At 36.6% G+C, this 22798-nt stretch overlaps 1 protein-coding gene across 1 annotated transcript in view; it reads left to right on the forward strand.

Moving 5' to 3' along the window:
• Positions 1-22798, forward strand: part of ARHGAP21 (Rho GTPase activating protein 21) — a 76045-nt gene that overhangs the window by 16215 nt on the left and 37032 nt on the right. The window contains exons 3-5 of the mRNA XM_019471003.1: positions 4052-4144; positions 8083-8161; positions 14436-14490. Of these exons, the coding sequence (XP_019326548.1) occupies positions 4078-4144; positions 8083-8161; positions 14436-14490 (201 nt within the window). The 5' untranslated portion in view covers positions 4052-4077. The remainder of the gene's footprint in view (positions 1-4051; positions 4145-8082; positions 8162-14435; positions 14491-22798) is intronic.

A 22798-nucleotide genomic window follows, 5' to 3' on the forward strand; every position in this document is an offset into this window, starting at 1 on the left:
CCCAAAGTCCTCAGCCGCTCCTCACAGGACATGCCTTCCAGCCCTTTCACCAGCTTTGTTGCCGTCCTCTTGGTCGCATTGAGTACCTTCACATCCTTCTTAAATTGTGGGGCCCAGAACTGCACACAGTACTCAAGGTGAGGCCGCACCAACGCTGAATACAGCGGGATAATCACCTCATCTGACCGGCTGGTTATACTGTGTTTACACCCCATGATACGGTTTGCCCTCTTGGCTGCCAGGGCAGACTGCTGACTCATACTGAGCCTGCTGTCGACCAGCACCCCCAGATCCCTTTCTGCAGGGCTGCTCTCCAGCCAGTCCTCTCCCAATTTGTACTTGTGCCTGGCAAGGGTCCAATAAGGCTACATCTCTGACAGACTAGTAATGTGAGCTGCTTTACTGTTCTTTGCTGTATCGCCTTGTAAGGAATTGCTGGCATGCTCAAAAAAATTAGGCCTTTCGGTATTAGGAAGGAAAATTGTGAATCCGGTCTGACCCTATGTAGTGCAGAGCTGGAGAACTTAGTGTAAAAGTTTCACTGTGATAATCTGCTGTAGATGGTGGACTTTGGAAGGAGGGAAGTGTAGGCTCAGATTTTGGACAGCATCTTGCTTTTGCCTGATGACTGGGTGCAGACAGGACCCAATGGAGATTTAAGCACGATTAAATTGAAGTGTAGTGATTGTTAAATTTTGAGACATGAGGTAAGTTATTAGATTATCCATTTTATTTGGAATTTATTTCTGTAATGATTGAGTGCACATCTGCAAGATTTATTCCCCCTCAGTTGCTCTGAAGAAAGTATTGTTAGCTCCTACTGTCAGAAAATATTGTTTAGCTTTGCTTGAGTTTCAAACTCAAAATATAAACATACACTTTGAGGCTATGTATTCAAGTAAGTTCATTTATATGTTACTGATGGAAAGAAGTTTTGGGTTGTATCCAAGTATGTAAAAGACCAAGGAGAAATGAAGAGCATGTATTCATCTATCAAAGCTTGGGAGTCCTAGGTTTTCTTCTTGTCTTTACTTGTATTTCAATATTACTGAGCTGTAAAATGAACCTGCAAATGTAAACAACGTTTTAAAACTTGCATCCTAATCTTTTGCCCCTAAATTGATCTTTATCTTTAGGGTGGTGGTTCACTTTTTTAGGAAGAAGGATGACTGTTCAATATAGCCTCCTTCTGCATGTAGGACAAAGAAAGAAGTTTAATGTGTAATCAACTTTGTGAATTGGTCCATAAAATAGCTGTGAAAACCTGAAGTGAGTGCCCGTATTGTTGAAGAACCTCTTGGTGTAGCTGACAGGTCAGTCAGAAATCAGATGTTCAGGGAAGCCTTCAGTCTCTGGTCTCCATAACTTGGTACGGTTTTCCCCTCTAGCTCAGAAGTGGGAAGTGTATTAAAGGTATTCTGTGTTGGATATTGAATGGGAGTAACCTTATCTGCTTGACCTCTTGCTTTGTGTGTTCAGGTATGGACAAGGCATAAAGTAGTATTTGAGTTTTAAGCAAACTAGCAGTAGGCCACTAACGCTTTTTGATGATTGTTTTGCAAAGGAAGCTGAGGTAGGCCCTTGGTGTTGGGTTATAAGTATCAGATATTAAATGTTATAAATTAAATGTGCCATAGGAGCTCCAGTTTTTTTTTTCTTGTCACTTTTGGGATTGTAAATCTCTTCAGTAAAAGATTTAAGTGACAACACTGGGAAGGATGTTTGGTGGTCCTGTAAAAGGTCATACTTTTAAGTACATTCTTGTTAAGTGGTTGAAGCAACCTTTTGTTCATGGCATCTGGGTAAATTATTCTTGGAGCTTGTCTAAACTTGCTGAAACATTACTGCCTCTTAAAGGATGAGACCCATCATGTGTTCAGTGTCTATTTAAATCAGCAGATTAAAAATGACAGATATTAACTTTGGTTCACAAAGAGCATTTTGTATGTCTTGTAGCTGTGTCCTGCTAATCAAATTTTAAAGTATTTGGGGACTGAGCTACCAGCTGGAGTTTCTTGATTTATAATTCAGTTGCTTTGTATATAGTAGTTATCTGATTCTATCAAATCAACTTCTTGATTATTCTCTACCAATCTGGAGTTATTTTGAGAAGGCCATTTAGAGCCATATGAGTAAGCCATTTTGTTCAACTGCTTTGTGGTAAAATGACAGGACACTGAGGGTCTGCAGAAGGCATTAGGCCAAAACTTGTATTTGAAAAATGTGAATCAGAGTCAGAGGGAAGTTTGGTTTTGTGCAATTTATTAAAATTCTTCAAATAATGAGCTTTTCCCATATGGAAACTGAACCAAAAAAGGTTAAGGGGGGCACCTTATTTATCTTCAATAAATAATGCTGTGGCTTAGTAAACATGGCCAGGTGGGACATTTAAAGCTGTAGCGAAAGTACTTCCAAAAGCAGTGCTATTTGTGCCTAAGTCAAAGATTAGTCACTGAAGAAGTGATTAAAACGTAATAGTCCAGTTTCGAGGAGTGTTTCTTTTATGAGCAGTGCCAGTTTTAAGCAATCCCTTTATTCTCTCCTGCTGTTCCTGCTTTTTCTGCAGTTTATATCATCCTCTCCACTATGCCAGGGTTTCCTGGTAAACTGGAAGCCAGACCTAGCTTATTTTCAATCCACATCATTTCCCCGGGCTGGCTCATCATGTAGCCTCCAAAGGGTGATATTTCCCCAGCTGAGAGTGTGGTACAAGGGTAGTAACTGGTGATAGGACCTGGGAGGGACCAAGGCTGTTAAAGCCAGCACTGGCACTGTAAAAGCTTGTCCGGCTGTAACCTTTGAGGTTGTGCCAGCGCTCATGTTTTGCACCGTGTAGGACAGGTGTGTCAGGAGAGACCAATAACACTGTAGAACAAATTAAGTTCAGTGCAGTCTTCTGGAAGACTGGAAATAAAGTTTCAAATTTTATTTTTGGGTGGTTTTTTGGTTTTGTTTTTAGCTCACTGGCATAAAAATTACACTAGTGAAGCTGTGTATAAGCTATAAACTTACTCTACCTACATACAGATGTAGCTCAGGACAGCATCACTGCATTTTAGCCTGCAATGTAGCTGTGGAGGTTTTTTTTGTTGTGGTTTTGTTTGTGTGGGGGTTTTGGGGTTGCTTTTGTTATTGTTTTGGTTTTTCCCCCCCCCCCGTGTGTTTTGTTTGTTTGTTTTTTACTGCACTGCCCCCTTCCTGGCCCCCACCCCCAATCTTGATATCTGGAAGCAGTGGCTACTTCAATTAACAATTACTTAGATTTGGTGGCATGCATGTAAAAGCACAAGGTACCTGTGTTTCTAGAAGCATAGAAATTAAGTGTATACTGAGAAGGCAAGAAGAAACAAGTGTTATGGTTTCTAACTACTGTAGACTAACTTCTACATTTATATTGTGTATATATGGATACATACAGCATGTGCAGACATTATAATTTACTTTGAATTATACATTGCTCTTTGAATTTTGATAAATCTTCAAGAAAACTTTAGGCTTCATCTTGGAGCATCTGAAAAACACTGTTAGAAAATCAGTGTTACAGTTCTATGAGGACTATAAATCAATGTTATGTTTTTTTCTTCTAAGGAAAGATGTAAAAATTTTATTTTTCAGTTTGTACTACTAATTCTTACTCAGTTTGTCTGGGTTTATATCTTATGCCAGATAAGAATCTAGAAGAGGAAGGGGTAATTCTTACTGAATAGTGTAGGCATCAGCATGAGGATGAAGTAGCAATGAGATGATGAAATGAACCTGAAAAATACCACTTAATGGGACATATTCGCAAGTTTAAGTTTGAGACACATCTCTCTCCCCACCTCCTTCCCCTTTCTTTTTTCCCCAGGCACCTGAAAGATCTTTAGTGTAGCCAAACGAAATGCTGTCTTTAGGACTCCTAGTCTCTCTTCCTTCCCTCATCCAAAACTGAACTTGAGTATTTAATGTAATGATGAACATGGCAGGATTACATTTCACAATAATTCTTAAAGTAAAAACATTGTAATGCAGTATAATTAAATGCTTTTAAGCAATATTCTTTCTTCCTCAGGAAAACAAAGAAATAGACTGGAGCCAATGGATACCATATTTGTTAAACAAGTTAAAGAGGGTGGACCTGCTTTTGAAGCTGGACTGTGCACAGGTACCGTTCTTCTGTAACACCGATAGCATGTTTGGTGTACATGATGTAAAATATATATGATTTAAACTTCTACATATAGTTCTGTCTTCCATTTAAACCTTGTTCTTTCCTTCAGAAGTTTGAAACTTCTCTTCTAAGTTGTTCTCCAGTGTTTTTCATCTCAAAAGCACCGTTGTGTTCTCTCAGGAGGTGCTATATAAAATGTATTAAGGCATTAAAGTCTTAGTCTTTTTGTATTATTATCTTTTAAAAAAGAAGGAACAAGTATATGGTAAAATATGTGAGGAGAAAGAGAAAAGGGAGGAAATTGACACCTGTAAGCTCCTGTTTCTTGTGTTTGTGACAAATTGATAACCTCAAAACATTCAGGTTTTTGTCCTTTGAATTAAATTATTCCACCTCCTTTGAATTACATGGGAACAATCCAAGTCTATCTCTTATCAAATTTTGTTCAGTTGTTTGATTTAATCAAACTGGAGAGCAGAAAGCATGTTTTTTGTGAAGTGCCAGGTACTTTGTCACACCTTTAAGCGTCGAAGGAAAAAAAGCTATGTTAGAATGGGAAGTCTTACAAGTGTCAAAACAGTAAGTTACGTAGGTGGGTACCACTACAAACACAGGTTTCTGTTCTTAAAACTATGACAAAACATATGTTCTATGAAAGGATTATATTTGTGTCGATAATGGGATGTTGATATTTTCTTTTGAAAACAGTTATGTACATGCATTTGACTGGAATAGAATAATTTTTGTATGTTTCTTCCTAAAGAAATACAAATATTCTAGGATGATCGCAATTTAAAAACAGTACTAGATCCTTCTTGTACAGCATAAGGCATTTTTCTTTTTTAACTCTTCCTCAAGTAGTTATTCAGGGAAGGGCTACTTTGGCATTATTTTAATGCTATTATATAAACAAATGTTTTGGCTTGATAAAGTGCAGCATATGTTGAAGTTGTACAGAGGAGCCATGTTAATTTCTACTCTGTTCAGTGTTTGCCAAATTGAAAGAGATTAAATCCATAGAGAATATTTTATTTTTAAGCATAGAAGAGATTTTTTAGGAGCCCAGAATAAAGAACAAAAAATAAATGAGAAAATACATTTTTAAATTACCAGAATATTATTCTTATAACTGCTATCAGCACTGTGTGTTTATCTAATTGGGTCATGCCACTATTTCTTGTTTAAAACTTTAGGGTGAAATATATTACTATATCTCTTATCTTGAAATTATATTATAAAACACTCAGGGAATGATCAGCAAGGTAGATTGCTTAATCTCTGATACAGACACTGTATACATTTCTTATTTTGTAGAATCAACATTTTTAAATTCAACTTGGCTTTGTTTCATGGTCACACTAATGGAAAGAAAATACTCGAAAATCTAATACGAGTTTAGGTAGTTATGTTTGTCAATTCTTATTTCACTGCTGCAGGGTCCTTTGTAATACTGACAGTCTCAACCCAAGCTTCGTTACCCAGAATCAATGAGCTCTGTTTCAGGAGCCTACCTGGCTGCTACTCACCAGAAAGCTTGGAATACTCTTGCAAATTTGAGGAATAGGTTAAAAAACCTTAAATGTAAGACAATTCATTCTGAGTATTTTTGAATACTCCTGTGAAATTATCTTTGTTAGTTAGAAAGATCATACTTCCCATCTTTAACCTCTGAGGCATTTCATTAAAAAAGAACATATCTGTGAGTTCCAAACATAAATATTTTAGAAATACTGAAATACAGATAGCCAAAACAGATCCACATTTCCCATGTCTTGATCTTCATGCTGTCATTTATGTATATGCAGGAATGTAAAGAACTAAAATCTGTGTGGAAAGGGCGATGGTGTAAATGCATTCAGATTAATTTTTAGTTCGATCAAAGGTATTTAATGGGCCACCAGATTGATAGAGAGCTATTAGAAAAAGCCTTCATGCTTCTATACCCTTTTTTTGCACTACAGGCACTGGCCTTCCCGTTTATGTGTACCTGAAGCTGAGCAAAGTTGTATTTTGCGGAGTTGCCTGCGCCCACTTCTTTCATGTAACCAGTTCTGCAGCGTGTCCCACCTGAGTTTTTTGGCAGGTTCATTGGATGCATGATTCAAGTAGACTTGTTTCACTGCTGTGTGTAACCTAGTCTGTTTCTTTGAAAAATAAAAACTGCACAAGAATAGATAAGATATGACCTACTTCAAAGATACCCCTAATTACAGTTTTTAGTGGGAATACTGAGTAAAGATCTACATCTGTGGGCAAGTTCTGAAACAGCCTGGAAAAAAGCCAGTTTTAAGTTCCAGAGAAGGATCTGGTGTGTTCTAAGGAAGTCTTGCCATACGATCTAGAAGGACAGGGTTCAGAGCTTGTAAATAAGAATATTTTTTGGCACAAACTGTAGCATTTCTTTTTCCTGCAACTTTTTGAAAAGATTTATTTTGGTGTGATACTGAGCATTTCAAAATTACCTTTGTTTTCATGAAAGTCCAGTTTCTCAGCCAAATTACATGAGGTGTCTGTGCGTATGCAACAGTAGGGGTTTGCCATCAATCACAGATGCTTATCAGTCATGTGGATTTCTAGCAGCCGTTAAATGTTGCCACCAACCTTTCTTTCATAGCTTAGGAAGTAAGAGACAAAACTCAGAGTTCTTTCAGGTGAGGAAAAGGGTGACAACCAGCTGATAAAAGGGCATAGATAAACTTTTATAAAGTTGAAAATATCGCACCAATTTATTTGCATGATGTTACGTTGTGTGTGCAGACCAAATTAAAAACAGTCAGCAGATCCATGTGGTTTGGTAAGTCTGGAAATCCCTGGGGTCTGTATAGGGAACCTCCACAGAGCACGAGCATTTAGAGCATTACTGCCACCAAGTCAGGCTGAGTATTCAGAGTGAACAGCTTTTTTCATGCTTTGATTTGCTCACGCCAGAAACACAAAAAGCACTTTCAGTTTCTAAAGCAGTGTTGAAAAAGCCATTCCCTTTGGCTCACTTTGCATGGGTCCCTTCTTTCAGTTCTTCTTTCTCCAGCAGCTTTCCAAAGCTCCTATCTGTAATCCTTTAGACCATTTTCTCCTCATTAGTAAATTCAAGATACCTTTCTGCTCTTCACCATTTTTGGTGAATGAATGGGATGGGTTTTTCATCAAAAGCTGAAAATAGCGCTACATGATACATCTGCCACTTAATTTATGAGAGTATATGAAGCTCTTAATGAGGAAGGTGCAACAAACTATTTGGAGAAACCTGATAAAAGTGATGTTAGGTCTAAAGATTGATCTATATGAATAAGAAATAACCCATTACACTGTCCAAGATGCATTGAAGAGACAGTAATGTCTTGGAAAGAACCCAGATTATTCTGAGGAAGGAGGAAACTGGAGCCTTTCAAAATACTCGTTCTTTATTTCTCAGAAGGGAGAAGTACAAAATTGCAGTATTTGCTGCTATTAAAGGAGATGTGTACAGTTACACCTGATAGTGTTCTGAATTAAAGTTTGGGTTTGGGGTTATGTGCTGGAATGAAATGTCTACTTTCAATTCGCTTAAGAACTGGGCAGAGTTGTCAGTATGTGTTACCATACATCAAAAGCTTTATTTCGAAGATGGGATACTTAAGTGAGCCTCCGGTATAGCTTACACCTGCTTGTGGTTTTCTTTCTATGAGTTTCTAGGTGATTCATTTGGAAGCTTAGAATAAGATAGCACATCTGAAAATGTTCTGAGAAAAGAGTAGAAACTTGGCATCCTGTATATGGTTACATGTAGTTGTATTGTGCCTCTTTTATTTTCTTCTTTTTTCATTTTTATAGAAGATGTAACCTTGAATTTAACATATTGGTGATCTTGATTATTGTGAGGTACAGAAGTACAAAATAATAATTAAAAAAAAGTCTAGACAAATTAATGTAAGGTATAACTTTTCCCTTTACAGGTGACAGAATTATAAAAGTCAATGGAGAAAGTGTTATCGGGAAGACATATTCTCAAGTCATTGCTTTAATACAGAACAGGTAAGATACTAGTATTTATTATGTCACGCTTATTTTTCTATACTAGTCAGGAAGTGACCACTTATGGTGGTTCTGAAAAAGTCATCATATTTTTAAATTTTCCTTAATACCCATTCAGTTTTGCTGTTTCTGTTTTCATGTATTTACTGAATGGTGAGAAAGGTTTGAGAATGGGTGTGCTGAATTGTGCCACAGTCCTTTTATGTCAGTACTTGTCCCTTGTTAGCAAATCACACTGAGTGCTACAGAGGAAGATTGTCTGAGCTTAAAATAGGCAGATTAGGTATACATAGACCACACATGCATGTGTCAATTTGAAAAGAAAATCAGAAAAATCTACCTTGCTTATGAGATCTGATAACTAGAAATCAGCATATCTGGTAAAGGAAAAATTTTATGCTAGTGCACACCTGCAAAACATCTGCAGTACATCTTGGCTTTCCTCTGTTTTGCAGCAAGTTAGGAACCTTGCACAGTTGAGGAAATGGTAGTATTTACTGCTCCTGCAAGTCACAAGGGCTTGTTAAATCACGTCCATATATGACTCTAGATACTCGTCTTCATGTCTCATATCTGCCTCCATTTTTACAGTTTTCTTGGTGTCAATTTCTGTTCTATAGCAACAAATTTCCAATATAATAATGAGTTACGTGTAAAAAAGATGTATTATGATCAGCATGGAAAAATGTCTTCTAAATACATCTCATGTCATGCTCTATTTTTAGTGAATCTTCATGCATTAAGACTTAGTTATGCTTACAGTTAGAAGTAGGAAAAATAAGATCCTGATCTTCCTATTTCAGTGGAGACTTTATTCAAGATTTCATTCAAAAATATATACATCCTGGGTGCATTTTTTTTTTTGAAACAACAAAACTCTGTGTTCAAAGATATGACAGGCAAGGTAGACTGAAATGTGGTTTGTGTCATTAGTGCTTTCTATACAAGAGCTAGAAAGGTGGAATTATCTTTTTTTTTTATAACCTTTACTGGAGATAACACTAGCCATGTATCGTTTTTTCATTTTGTATTTGTACAGACAGTAATATTGTATAATAGTGTATACCCAAGACATGGGACATTGCTTTACATGTCCAACAGGTACATCAGTCAATGAAATCTCTTACCTTAATGCAAAAAAGAGAGAGACCAATAACATCTTCCAGTGGCCTGTGCGGTCAGAGATTCTTAACCGTAGGTCTGCCTGTGAATAAAGTTTTATTTTCAGCCCTGTGAGTGTAGGTAGCGAACCATCCCAGCAGAATGCAACCCCTGCCCACTGTGGATAAACCAGGGACACCTGAACAAGGCCTTATCAGCAATTATCTACTGTATCCAGGAACAGTATAGTGCACTGCTGCATCTGTCCCCCTAATTTCCATGAGTGCACAGAAGATGAAGGTACACTATTGTTAGTTAGGAGCGGAGAACAATTTGTTGTCTTGAGCCAGATGTGTACATTACAGAAGATCGTAACAAAAGGTCATGTGTATCCTTGAGTATTTTATACAGAAAATATAACCATCAGGAAGTCTTCAGCTGAACCTCTTAACATGAACAGATAAATATTAATTGCTCAGAGCAGTTTGTTTTGCGCATAAAGTATTTTATTTCTTGTGCTGCCATTTCATGGCAAGTAAATATTACATTACGGTGTATGCTTCTTGCTTTAGCCTGCCGTTCTTGCAGCAGCATAGCCATCCTGGGTCAGACTGATGGTCTGTTTATGTCAGTATCCTCTCTGATAATATCCAGTAATGGATTCTTTGGAGAAGACTATGAAAACACTGAAAACATAGAATGATATTTGGTCAGATAATACTAGCCCACTTTCCAGAAATCCCTGGTTTAGGAACTTGCTGAACCAAAGGTTTTATCTGCATCACTTGATTTAATAGTTCTTGATAGGTTGGTCTTGCACAAGTTCTCTTTTGAATGTACTTAAACTATTCATATTGAAAATATACAGTGACACAGTTCTTGATCTGTTTTGTGTCTTAGCTAATCTTTCTTCCAGCACACCTTAGTTTCTTTAGTAGGCTTTGTGCAAGCCACTTGCTGAAAGGCCCTTTGAAAGGCTAAGTTGTCAGTTGAAATCTCCTTTATTCATGACTAAAGACAGTTTCATTTATAGTCTCAGTACATTGTGTGATGGTTTTCTAGACATTTTACTTACTGTATTTTTAATTACTGATTTTAATTATTCTTTCAAAAATATTGCTGACTGTAAATGCTTATTCTTCTGTAATTTTTCTGATCATCAGTTTTTAAGGATACAACACATTTTATCCTCTCTTACCTCTAAAGAAAAAAGTTCCCCCCCCACACTCACTGTTCAGCTGTTTTGCAATGAAACTCAGTTTGGACTTGCAGATTTTTGAATTAGATTACTCCTGCAGCTCCATTTCCATAGCTGCTCATTATTTTTCTAGAAAGTTGTTGAATTGTAGCTGTTTGTCCTCATTATATAATGCTGCAGACATCAGAACTTAGCTGCCTTAAGTGAAATGATCCCCATAAATTCCAGTGGGACTTATGGATGGGATATAATTCAGCCATGTTTTGTATTGTTCTTGGAAAAGTTTCAAGCTGTCTTTAGAACGTTATCTATTTTGCTCTGGTTGGAGATAGCAAAGCTGAACTCACACTGATAGTGTAAGACGGGATGCCATTCAGAGGGACCTGGACAAGCTCGAGAAGTGGGCCTGTGTGAACCTCATGAGGTTTAACAAGGCCAAGTGCAAGGTCCTGCACCTGGGTCGGGGCAGCCCCCGGTATCAATACAGGCTGGGGGATGAAGGGATTGAGAGCAGCCCTGCCGAGAAGGACTTGGGGGTACTGGTGGATGGAAAGCTGGACATGAGGCAGCAATGTGCGCTCGCAGCCCAGAAGGCCAATCATATCCTGGGCTGCATCAAAAGAAGCATGGCCAGCAGGTCGAGGGAGGTGATTCTGCCCCTCTACTCTGCTCTGGGGAGACCCCACCTGGAGTACTGCGTCCAGCTCTGGAGCCCTCAGCACAGTACTTAAAGGGGGCGTATAAAAAAGATGGCGGCAGACTTTTTAGCAGGGCCTGTTGTGAGAGGACAAGGGGGAATGGCTTTAAACTAAAGGGGGGTAGATTTAGACTAGATCTAAGGAAGAAATTGTTTATGCTGAGGGTGGTGAAACACTGGAGCAGGTTTCCCAGAGAGGTGGTGGATGCCCCATCCCTGGAAACATTCAAGGTCAGGTTGGATGGGGCTCTGAGCAACCTGATCTAGTTGAAGATGTCCCTGCCTACGGCAGGGGGGTTGGACTAGATGACCTTTAGAGGTTCCCTTCCAACCCAAACTATTCTATGATTCTATGATTATTTCCTCTGGAAGGTGAAGGGCACACTTCAGAAGACTTGCTAGAAATAACTATGTCCTGTAAGATTAGTCATGAGATCACTTTTAAGTCTAGGTCTCCTACTCTTTACCAATAGTTGTTAGTTTGGTCCATTAAGAATTTATTCTTATCTGTTTACACAATCAACTTGGAGATCTGTTGATCACTAATGTAAACTCCTTAAATTATTTATGGTTCTAAATAAAACAAGAAACAGATTCTGATTGCCAACTTTTTTTTTGAGCTGTGGGGAATTTGAATGATTAAGTCTATCCTGCTTGTTTCTCTTTGCAAATACTTCTTGAAAGTGTTGGGATTACTCAGAAATGTAGAGAGTTTAGCTACTGAATTTATTTCATTAATACAAAATAATGCATCAAAAGATAGTCTTTATGATGGCAGTGCATCATAGTGCTTTAGTTTGAGTCAATAAATCTGAAGTTGACTTTCAAAATGTTTAATGAAAGCCATTTGCATGATAGATGTATCTAAGAATTCACAATACTGTCTAATATTTTAGTGTAAAATGCCAGTTTCTGTGTGGTGATTCTTATTAACGCTTTCTAGTTCATAATTTGCATGCACATTATATAGTACAGTATACCAAAACTATTCCTTAATACTTTTTGTTTCTGATATGAGAATTGAAAAACATTCTGAGAGCACTTCACAAAATATAAAGTAGGAAGATCCAAATTGTCTCCAGAAGGTTCTGCAGGCAAACTTGAATAGAATAGTTAAGTAGTTATTTGAATTATGTATAAAACATTGTTCCTGAATGGAACCCTTTCCTTTTTTGGATGGCTACTAAAAAAGGTGTTAAACTGTGTAAATGGATTTAATCCCTTTCTTTAAAAAAAAAAAAACAAAAACAAAAACAAAAGGGCACAAAATACTTGTATAAGAGAATAGTTTGTTCTGTGTCGAATTATAAGTAGGAAACTTTCCTTAATATTAAAAGCACTTGAAGAACAATGCTGTTTATCATATTTTTGACTTCCAAAGTCTTCATCCTGCAAATAAGCATTGATTATTATCAAACCATAAGTTGCCTAATACACTTTACACATACATGCTACCCGCATGTAGAAATGAAATCTGAACCCTTCATTGGAAATGCCTCTTGCTATGGTATCTCTTTCATATTCTCTTTTTGTTTTACAACTGCTAAATAGTTTAATATCCATACAAAGGAGTTTAGGCAAAAGTTGGCTCCTGATGCCACTACTTTTAAAGAATCATTTTAAATAGTGTTGCTGTTTATGCATTCAGCCAAAATGGGAAATGCTATTGTAAATGCACATAAAGTCAATACTTTTGTGTTTCTTAAAATTCAATATTCTGAAAAATCTTTGAAAGACTTTTGAAGACTTATTTTTTCCTAGCTGTGCGTAGACATAAAAAGAAAAACTTAAATATATCACTGCTGATCTTTGGTTTTAAAACTAAAGTAATTTATGCTGCCTGGAGAACACTTTTTTCCAAAATGAATAATGGTTTAAGAAGATTGTGAAACCAAATACCCTTACTCTGCTATTTTGGAATGCAGCCTTATGTCTGCAGTTGCTAACAAATGGAAAAGGAACCACAAAATAAAAACATTTTTCATATAAGAAAGCATAATAAATCACGCATTACATGTTTGAGAAGATGACTTTCCTTTCTGCAGAAGTAAGAAACTGAGGTTCTTCTCAGTGCTTTCATAGACTGTTCTGTGTGCCCTGAAGTTGGTGGCCCATCTGTGCTGGTTTTGTCTTTTCCAAGCAAATGCGTTGTACTGACCAGTACAGATATGCTAATTTCTAGTCTGATATATCCAGTTAGGTTGTATGCTTCTTTTCTTGTGCTGGTATTGGCCAATTTGTTTAAATATCCTTTCTTCTTGTGACATGTAATGTGAGATTTCTAAATCACAGTCATACTCTCTTCATTTTCTGTTTTGTGAGCCTAGTTAAAATAGTCTGTACAAGCCATCTCTTTTGTAGCCCTTCTCTGTACCTGTTCCAGTTTACATTTAATGAATGTGAACAGAGTATTCCTCTATCTCAGATGAGATAATGAATTCGGCTGTTCTGTATCCAATGTTACAAGCATATACTTCCCTCTTGCTTGTGAAAATACTTTTTTCTGGTAGATACTAACTGTGGGTTTCACTGTTTTACAGTATTTGACTCTGGATAACTGATACATTGTACGTTCGGTGTCCTGATTTTGCCTGTATTTAAATTATATCGATTGAAGTATCTGGATTCCTGAATCTTTATGCTGCTGCTGCTTGTGGTTTCAGCAATTCAGACTGACAAACTCAGCACTTATAAATAGCAAGCGTTTTTCATCCATATTTCGGATGTCATCTGACTAAATATGTTTAAATTGATTCTGCTAGGAGGCGGTTGGAGCAGAAAGGTGTAAGTCAGTGCTTGCCTTGCTATTGCCCCACTTTTCACATGATGTGGTGGTTATGACATTTCCTCAGCAATTTTAAAGAGTGCTAACAGACTTTAGTTTTAAATGGAAGAGAGAGAAGTTTTAATTTCTGCTCGCAGATTTGCCACCTTGTTTTGTCCAAGAAGCTCCAAACAACTAATGTACCTTAGGACTCAAGAAGGAAAAAAAAAAAAAGAAACAAAACTGACAAAGACAGTGTGTTGGCTTAATACACTGGTTTTGCTGAGAATACAGGTGTACCCTTCAGTCAGATTTCTGTTTTACTCTTGTTTGCTAAGACTCTAATGGAAATCAGTGTTTATTTCTGTTGTGTAAAGTAATTTGACAGAATAGCTGAGTGTGGGAGTTTTTGAATGATTTTTGGTCTATGGAAGTTAATGGATCAGCTTTGTAACAAGAATTGAAAATCTTTTCCAAAAGTTCATGAGCGGTGTTTTTTTCCTATTTCTTTCAGTGACAGCATATTGGAGCTTAGTGTTATGCCAAAAGACGAGGACATCCTTCAATTGGTATGTTTATGAAGCTTATATTCAGACAGTATGTTGACTAAAGAAAAATGTCTTGCAGTTGGTTACAAACTCTTTGAACTGTGCTACCAGCAAATAATTAAAGTTAACATTTATCTCTCTGTCACTCCATAGATATTTTCCTACTTGCTTGCCATCCCTGAAATTTCAAAGGAATCCAAATATAGGGGGAGAATACCTTCTTCACATGATATTTCTAGCATCTTGTTTAAAAAAAATAAATTAATCTTATAATGAAAATAAAAATGCTATTCTATTGGATTAGTTTCCTTATGTTAGAATTTATGAATTGGATTGCTTTCACTAGGTTGTCTAATTCTAAAGAAGTTGGGAATCATTACTAAATTTGAATTAAAAAACTAGCATATGGCACTTAAAATTAGCTTTCATTACTAATTGTCAATGGATTTCCAGGAAAGAAGCAAGGTGATGAATTTGCTGAAGGCTATTACAAATTTTTTAATTGTAACTGCTGTAAATATTTTGTTACACCAGTGCTTCTATGTTCTCAATTTGAACTGAGGTCCTGCATATATAGTGAGATAATTGATCTCCCATTTAGTGTCTCTAAGTCCAACAGAGCTGTGAATAAAATATATTGTGTAAGTGCATATTGTGAAGAATTAGAAAAACACCTGATGTATTGATATGCTCTAGTTTATTTTTAATTGGAGGTTAGAGGAAACGAGAAGACGACAAGCAGGGAGTAGACTTTCAAGGTTAGTAGTTGGAAAACTGTATTTTCTAATCCACGTATAAATAGTAAGACTTGACTTTAAATAACAAGAAAATATAAAGAAAAGAAAAAATAAAGAAAATAAAATAAAGAAAAACCTGTGGCTTTCAGTAGCTGTTTTCCAGTATTAAAGGACAAATTCATGGGTAAAGAAAAAAAAACAAGAAACTCTGTTTTGAGCTGAATGTGAGGATAGAGGCTAGTATAGGAACTCAGCCAGTTAGGCCAACAAGCCAGGATTATTAGAATAGAAGTGATATTTTGAGAATATTTGATAAAGAAATATTTCAGTAATCCAGTACAGAAAATGTTCGAGGCAGGGGATGAGTTTTGATTGCATGAATAAGTGGGAGGGAAAAGCTGGGTGGGTGGGTGGTTTGTTTGTTTTTCAACCGGAACTGTAAATATGTAGAAATGCAGGAATAGTTCTAACTTTTAAATTATCTGAATGGCCATATGCATGTAATGCAGCCTTGTAGCCATAACAGTCTAAGGATCTGGGCAAGGCAAGATTTGTAGGTTTAAAGTTAAACCTTTGTATTTGGCTGGGCAAGAAGCTCTTAGGCACATCTTCCCTCTGCTGATGAAACATGAAGCACAAGCTTCAGGTGAAGCATAGATGAAAAACAATTGATTGGAATTTAACTTGTTATATCAACGAGTGAGATAATGGGGGCAGAGGAGGAAAGAGAGACCTTGCTTTTGGGCTAGAGAAGGATATTAGTAAAAAGAAAATAAGGTCATTCTCCTGGAGGAGATTCAGCAGTAAAGGAAAGAGGAAAAAAAAACCTGCCTGTGGGAGTTCTAGAAAAAAAATGGAGATATGTGTGGGAATAATTTCCAGGTGTCATTAAAAAAAAGTTTCTTTTGAGTTGTAAGATGTGGTGGAGTTGTGAATTTTGTATTCCGGGCTCCTCTTCTGAAGATAGAAAGAGGATTAGGTTTAAGAGGTGGAGTTGTCATTTTGCAAAAAAAGCTTTGCGTTGCCTCTACAGCTTGTATGAGTTCCTTCTGACAGTTGTTTGTTTGCTGTTGTGTTGGGTTGGTACGTGATTATGATACAACGTGGAGGGTTTATGCTCCTGTTTGCTATGACGCATTTGTTTGGGTAAAAGTGGGCTTGTCTTGAGGACTATCAGTTCCACGTAGCATCTGCCAGAGGAAAACCATGAAGAGATGGATGTTTTCTGTAGTCTGCAATACTGAACATTGCGTGTACTCAGGCCTATTGGAAAAGACTTCCGATAGCTGCAGTTTGTTTGTGTGGTCTGTCACGGTCTGTATTTTAGTATGTATGTTTTCAGGTGTTAATCTTTGGTGGCAGAGTTGCAACATGTGAAGATACAGATGATAGAAATGAATTGCATCGTATAACGGAAGTCATCAGTTGTGGCCCGTAGTTTTCTCCCTCTTAGACCACCACAGAGGAGGAAAAATCTTACCACTTCTAAAATAACAATTAGCAGTCTTCTGAGACACAGTGCACCACTGTAACTTCAGTCAAATGAAAAATCTATGCAATTCCTCTGAAGATGGTTATTATTAATCTTCAGCCTTTAGATGTTAGGATCTACTGTTCTCATTACAAGATTTGGTGAAGAACTTTGCTCTACTCAAAGCTGAATACTCATGTTTAAAATATTTTCAGACTAACAGCATAGAATGTTGTTCCTTTCACTCCCCATGAAAAGACAGTAACTTTTTGTTTTCAGCTGAGAAACTGCATACTTTTTTGGTTTTATTTTTCTATTTTTATCTTTGTGATTAATGCTGTATTAGCTTTTGTGGAAATCTTCTGTCTAAATAAAATATAAACCTCAGAGCAAATTCTTATTCCTGAATTAAGTACAGCTCATATAAGTAAGTGATAACAATAATCTCTGTAGTGGTAGTGTCAGTATAAGTGCAAAGTGAACAATAAATGGTAAGGTACAGTGCCCTTATTAATAGAGGAAAAACACTTTTGTCACTGAAGCTGTTGTTTAAGTTATTATAGTATGTTAAAGAATTGAGTTTTTTCCTTTGACATACATCATAAATTTCACTGTAAATATCTTCAGATGGTATCACTCATTGTAAACTGTTGATGTTAAATACTGGTATGCTGTAAAAATGGAAAAACTCAAAGCACTACTGGATATTGTAGTAGGAGCTAATGAAAGGTTTATCTAGTGCAATGAGGATGAAATACTTTCATTATATTCAGGAATGATGCTGGTTGTGATATGTTTTATAGTACTTGGCAGTCTACTCCATGTGGTGATGACTGATTGCTAGGTTAACTACATAAAGAGCACAGTTGCTTGTTTCTATCCTTAGTTTGCTATTTATAAACCTTGAGTTTAGTCTTCAGAAATATCCATATATGTCTGTGAACCTCTTGGTATATTGAATTTCCTGAAAACAGGGCTTTAAATCCATTCATCAATAGTAACAATGAAGTGGTCCAATCCACAGGTCATCACCCTGTGTGGCATGTGCACACTCCTTACTTGGAAGGGAATTACATGTGAAAACCTGCCATTAGTGAAGTTGGTGTCAGTTGTGTTAGTTCACTGGCATGGTCTTGGAAATGTCACTTTGGGGATGGGGGAAAGGATATTTAAAACATTTCTATCCATGACAAAAACTTGAACTCTTGACAGCTACAAATGTGTTGGGTTTTTTTCATGCTCCTCCTCAAATTTGAGATCAGTTTACTTAAAATAATCTCTTTTGATAATCTTGAAACATTTGTAGGTATGTAACCATTTTGAGACCATGAGTAGGATTATTATTATTTTATCGTACTCTCCTCAGTGTTTCAAATGTGATGTACCTATACAATTTCTGTAGCATTCTCAACCTTTTTTGACAGAATTTTGGCATCTTGTAGGTTTTAGTACCACTGACTTCATACGAACGGGAAGACACATTTAGGTCGACTACAAATAGTTCCTTTTTCTCAAGTGTATTTAATGGAATTGTTGCTGTTTTGTAGCCTCTGGATAACAAATTTAATATGAAAAAGTTGTTCAAATTGTGACACTTTTCAGTTGTTCAAAAACTTTTTGTGCTACACAGAAAATACTGAATGTAAAGGTGCTCCCTAGAGAGAGAAAACTGAAATTGCTAAGCCCACTTGCAGGTCAGCCTTATGACTCTTGTCAATGGACTTTGCAGTGTCTAACGTGTATGTGTTAGGGTGTCCTTAGTATGCAGGATTTGTGGACCATTTTTTCAAGGTATGTTCATGTTGGAATTTGCTTGTTTGCTAATCATTCCTTGTGTATGTAAGGAACAATACAGCTTACAAGTCACTGAATTCTTAAGTATCAGGCACTTGAAAATATCACTGTCTTAAAAATTGGATCTTCAATATGATCTACATTGGAGCTGTTCATCTGGAAGGTTATTTGTAATGTAGCATATTAACGTTTATGTATAGGGTTTATTATACGTAAATATATGTAGATATTAATTTGTTAATTATGTGTATTTACTTTGTGTATATGTATATAAACACACACGCTATAGGTAAGTTATCCTGATTTTCGTCTTTCATCTTCTGGCACTTCCCTCACTACCCACTCAAAAGTTCATCCTTCATAACTTTTATCCTACCTCCAGCAGTTTCATTTTGAATAAGTTTTAAAACTTACTAAATTTTGATAGCGTACAAATCTGTTGAAATATGCCTTAGTGTTCCAGAAAGATCTCTGTAGTTTTGTTTACAAAAAGATTTTATTGGGCATTCTGTGAATAATGGTAAATGTGGAAATAAAAGGGGGCTTTTTACTACTATATGTTTTTGATATGTTTAGTTCCCTCTTGCATATCTTTGAATTTACATCTTAATCTGTCCTTAAAATAACAGACCATTGAAACTGCGTATCGATAACTGAAAGTTGACCAAGTTTGAACAGAAATGTTTCTCTTGTCATAGATAGTAGGGGAACAAAAAAATCCTAGATGGGAATGACCAGGAAAGTGAGTAAAAGTCAATTGAAGCATGTCTTTTCTTTTTTTCCACTTTCTAGTCAGGTGATATGGAAGTTTGCAGTATATTGGGAGATCTGGGCAGAAGAGAAGAGTTTGCTGCTTTGCCATTTCTGATACTTAAAATTTTTGTGGAATTTGGCAGCTGTCAAGGCCTTGTAGTACCCCAAAATTGCCAGTGATGCACCTGTATTAAAAGATAAGAAAAAAGAAAAATAACTTATGTAAGAAAATTTATTCTAGAGTTTTATATGCCCCAGTAACCTCATGCCTCTGACTACAGGTCTGCCCACAGTCAACTTTAACAATATTGTCTTTTTTTTTTTCCCCTGAGACCATCCAGTTGCATCAGACCTAATGGAGCAATGGGGCTGTTTCATTGGCAAACTGAAATATTTTCATTTGCTTTATTTTTAAGAAGTAGAGATGTTTTCATAAGTAGCTGTATTTAGTCCAGAGTTTTGGAGCATTTGTTTACTTTCAGATTTTGTACTGACACAGTTACTGATGTGTGCAGAGGTTAATGTGAAAGCTCAGGCAGCAAGTACAATGGAAGGAGGGGTGTGGTGTGAAGACATAGTGACCTAGGAGAAGAGACTTAAACTTTGTTATCTAACATTGCATATGTTAGAAAATACCAATTGCATCAACTCTCCTTACCTCAATTTAGACTAATGTTTACAAGAAAGTCTCTTGCACAGCTTGTACTTAGAAATTAAATTCATTGGGCATAAGGCATTAAATTCTATATACTAAAATTTCACTGTCATTGGGAAGAAAGGGTGTGTGTTTTTTTTTCCAAATAATGTTACCTGACCGTAGTGTTTGCTGAGTGTCTCAGTAATACAGCTCAAGTGGTTTCATTTTACTCTAACATTCTTGCCAGAGCAAACTGTAACTGGAAAATGTTTCCTTTTAAGACTGCTGAAAACCTTTTCTGGTGTGTAGTTCCCGTACTCATGCTAAATGTGAGAATAACTTAGGACCGGGGAAGAGAAGAATTTATTAGTAAAGAAACACAATCTGAAGCCAAACTGGTTGGAGAAGGAAGGAAGAATGCCTCAAGCTCAGTCTTGCAAGGTGCTGGGCACACTAGCTTCTGATTCATCAAAACGCTTATCTCCGATTTTGTAAGTAGTTTGGTTGAAATCAGTGGTGGTGTTCATCCGTTAGTGAAGCGTGGTGAAGCATACTCATCCTCAGTGAAGCATATGCCTACGTGCTTTTATGGATTTAGACTAAGGGGTGTAGGACATGGTTGGCTCAAGCTCTTGAAAGTACAAGGTTTCACCATGATTCTTACTAAGAGGAATCCTTGTACGTCGGCTGTCATTATTCTAACATCAAGTGGCATAAAATCAAGTGGGAAAAAATGCGGGCAAAACCTTTCAGCTGAATTTGAAGGTTAATAAAATATCTTGTAGAATGCTTTATTTCCTTAAATTTTATTTTGCGTATCATACGGCATGAATGCATTACCTTACCAGTTAAACCCTTAATGTGCTAATGGTTGTACAAATTCGCAGTATGAAATTAATTCTTTGCCATAGGAGTTTGCAAACTTGGTGAAACAAAACCAGATTGCAAGATAGGGAAGAAATTGTACCCAATAACTGGAAACACGCTGAGTTCTTACTGTAAGTGCAGCAGTTTTTTTTCTAGTAATTGTTGCAGAGCTGTTATCCGTCAAAGCTGTTAATGTAACTCTAAATTGTTGTATTCATATGGTAAGCTTTCCATAACTGCCATTGTTTTGGGAAGGTGGGAAAGAGCTTGTAAAACATCAAGACTAATTTTTTTCAATCATGTCAGAACTCCTGAATAACTGCCGAGTGCCCAGCTCCTGTAGGAATTTGAGTGGCTTGGCTGGTGTCTGAATCAGGAACATCACTGATCTGGATATTAATTTTTTTTTTTTTAAGTTGGAAAGCTTTTTTTATTTTTAGGGCTTTTTAAAGACTTAAATTTAAGGCTTGTAAAACATCAAGACTAATTTTTTTCAATCATGTCAGAACTCCTGAATAACTGCCGAGTGCCCAGCTCCTGTAGGAATTTGAGTGGCTTGGCTGGTGTCTGAATCAGGAACATCACTGATCTGGATATTAATTTTTTTTTTTTTAAGTTGGAAAGCTTTTTTTATTTTTAGGGCTTTTTAAAGACTTAAATTTAAGTCATACCCTAATGGCTTTTTTATGAGTATATCCTCTGTTGTAATCACTTGGGGATTAAGGTAGTATTTCTACATACTATACCATTTGAGGACCTAAAGGGAGAAGAAGTCAATATTCAAACTGTGTTTTATATATGGTTGCAAAATATGTGAAGTATCAAAATAGTGTATGAATGCTAATAAGTATATTGGTGTACTTCACATTTTTTAGCCTCTAAACCTCTTCTAAAAATTTAGCCATCACCTTCTGGTTAAAGCAATTAAAATATTTCATAGTAAAAAGGCTGATAGTGCATCATTCAGCTTTTGGAATGGATAAGCATTCAGCATTACTTGGAACGGATCTGTGCATTTCTTTGTAAGTTGCAGTATTTCTCTGTAGGCCCGTAATCAGAATTATGAAAAAAAGATATTTAATATTCTTTTGTGGAAATGTCACAGCCCCTATTTATAAATTTCTTCTTTCTTGGAAGAAAGTTCAGCTTTGTTTCAGTGATTTCTTGGGAAGTGGGTGGAATGAGGTTCAAAGGAGAAACTACACTTTCCATCATCAAAACCTTTTTTCCAGTAACTGTCTTACTGAGAACTGGCAGTCTGTCTGTCCGGATATACCTGCAATTATTGAAACATACTCTTTATTGGGGGGAGGGAGGAGAAAGCCTAGCTGATCTTATTTTGGACCCTGTGCGAATGCTGTCTTCTGAAGATGATGTTTTAGTATCTGTGATAAATTTTGTCAAGAGCTGAGAACTGATTTTTATACTCATTTGTAGTCTTCAGCTACGATCAGATCACACCAGTTTTGGAATTTAGCCTTTCTGCTGTCAAAGTCAATGAAGCATTGTTTGCCATGGGCATGTTTTACAAAAACATAAACGCAGTGTATTTTATGTTGGTGTAATGTCTGCGTATCCCAGGTTTTGATCTTTTTTATCAGCTGTATAAAGTAATAATTGTTTTCTGATTGGGGGGGATGATTGTGTTTGTCTTGCATGCCAGTAGTCTCTTGCTCTATCTTTTTTCTGGGTCTTCAGCATCTTTTACAATTTTCTTTTTTTTTAATTCTTACAGCCTATCAAGATCTTAAATAGCCACTTATTTAAATATTTAGAAATATTTATCTTTGCATGTTCCTTCCCTCCATTAAATGTGCCAGTGGAAACCTGGCTTGATTTTTACTGAGAGTGGAGGAAAAAAATTACAAATCACACGAGTTAGAGTGTTTCTGCAGCATCATTCCTCTAATTTCAGATGTACAGCATGAAAGCAGCTGCAGTCAGCTGACAGCTTGTGGTCATGTTCAGATATATGTGGGGAAGGGGCGTGCTGTTTTAAATGCATAATAAAGCTGTTGTTTCGTCACCAGGAAGCAGGGATGGTAGCAGCCCAGGGGAAATGAGAGACAG

Source organism: Aptenodytes forsteri, unplaced genomic scaffold, assembly GCF_000699145.1.
Source record: "Aptenodytes forsteri isolate BGI_AS27 unplaced genomic scaffold, ASM69914v1 Scaffold336, whole genome shotgun sequence".
Classification (NCBI taxonomy): domain Eukaryota; kingdom Metazoa; phylum Chordata; class Aves; order Sphenisciformes; family Spheniscidae; genus Aptenodytes; species Aptenodytes forsteri.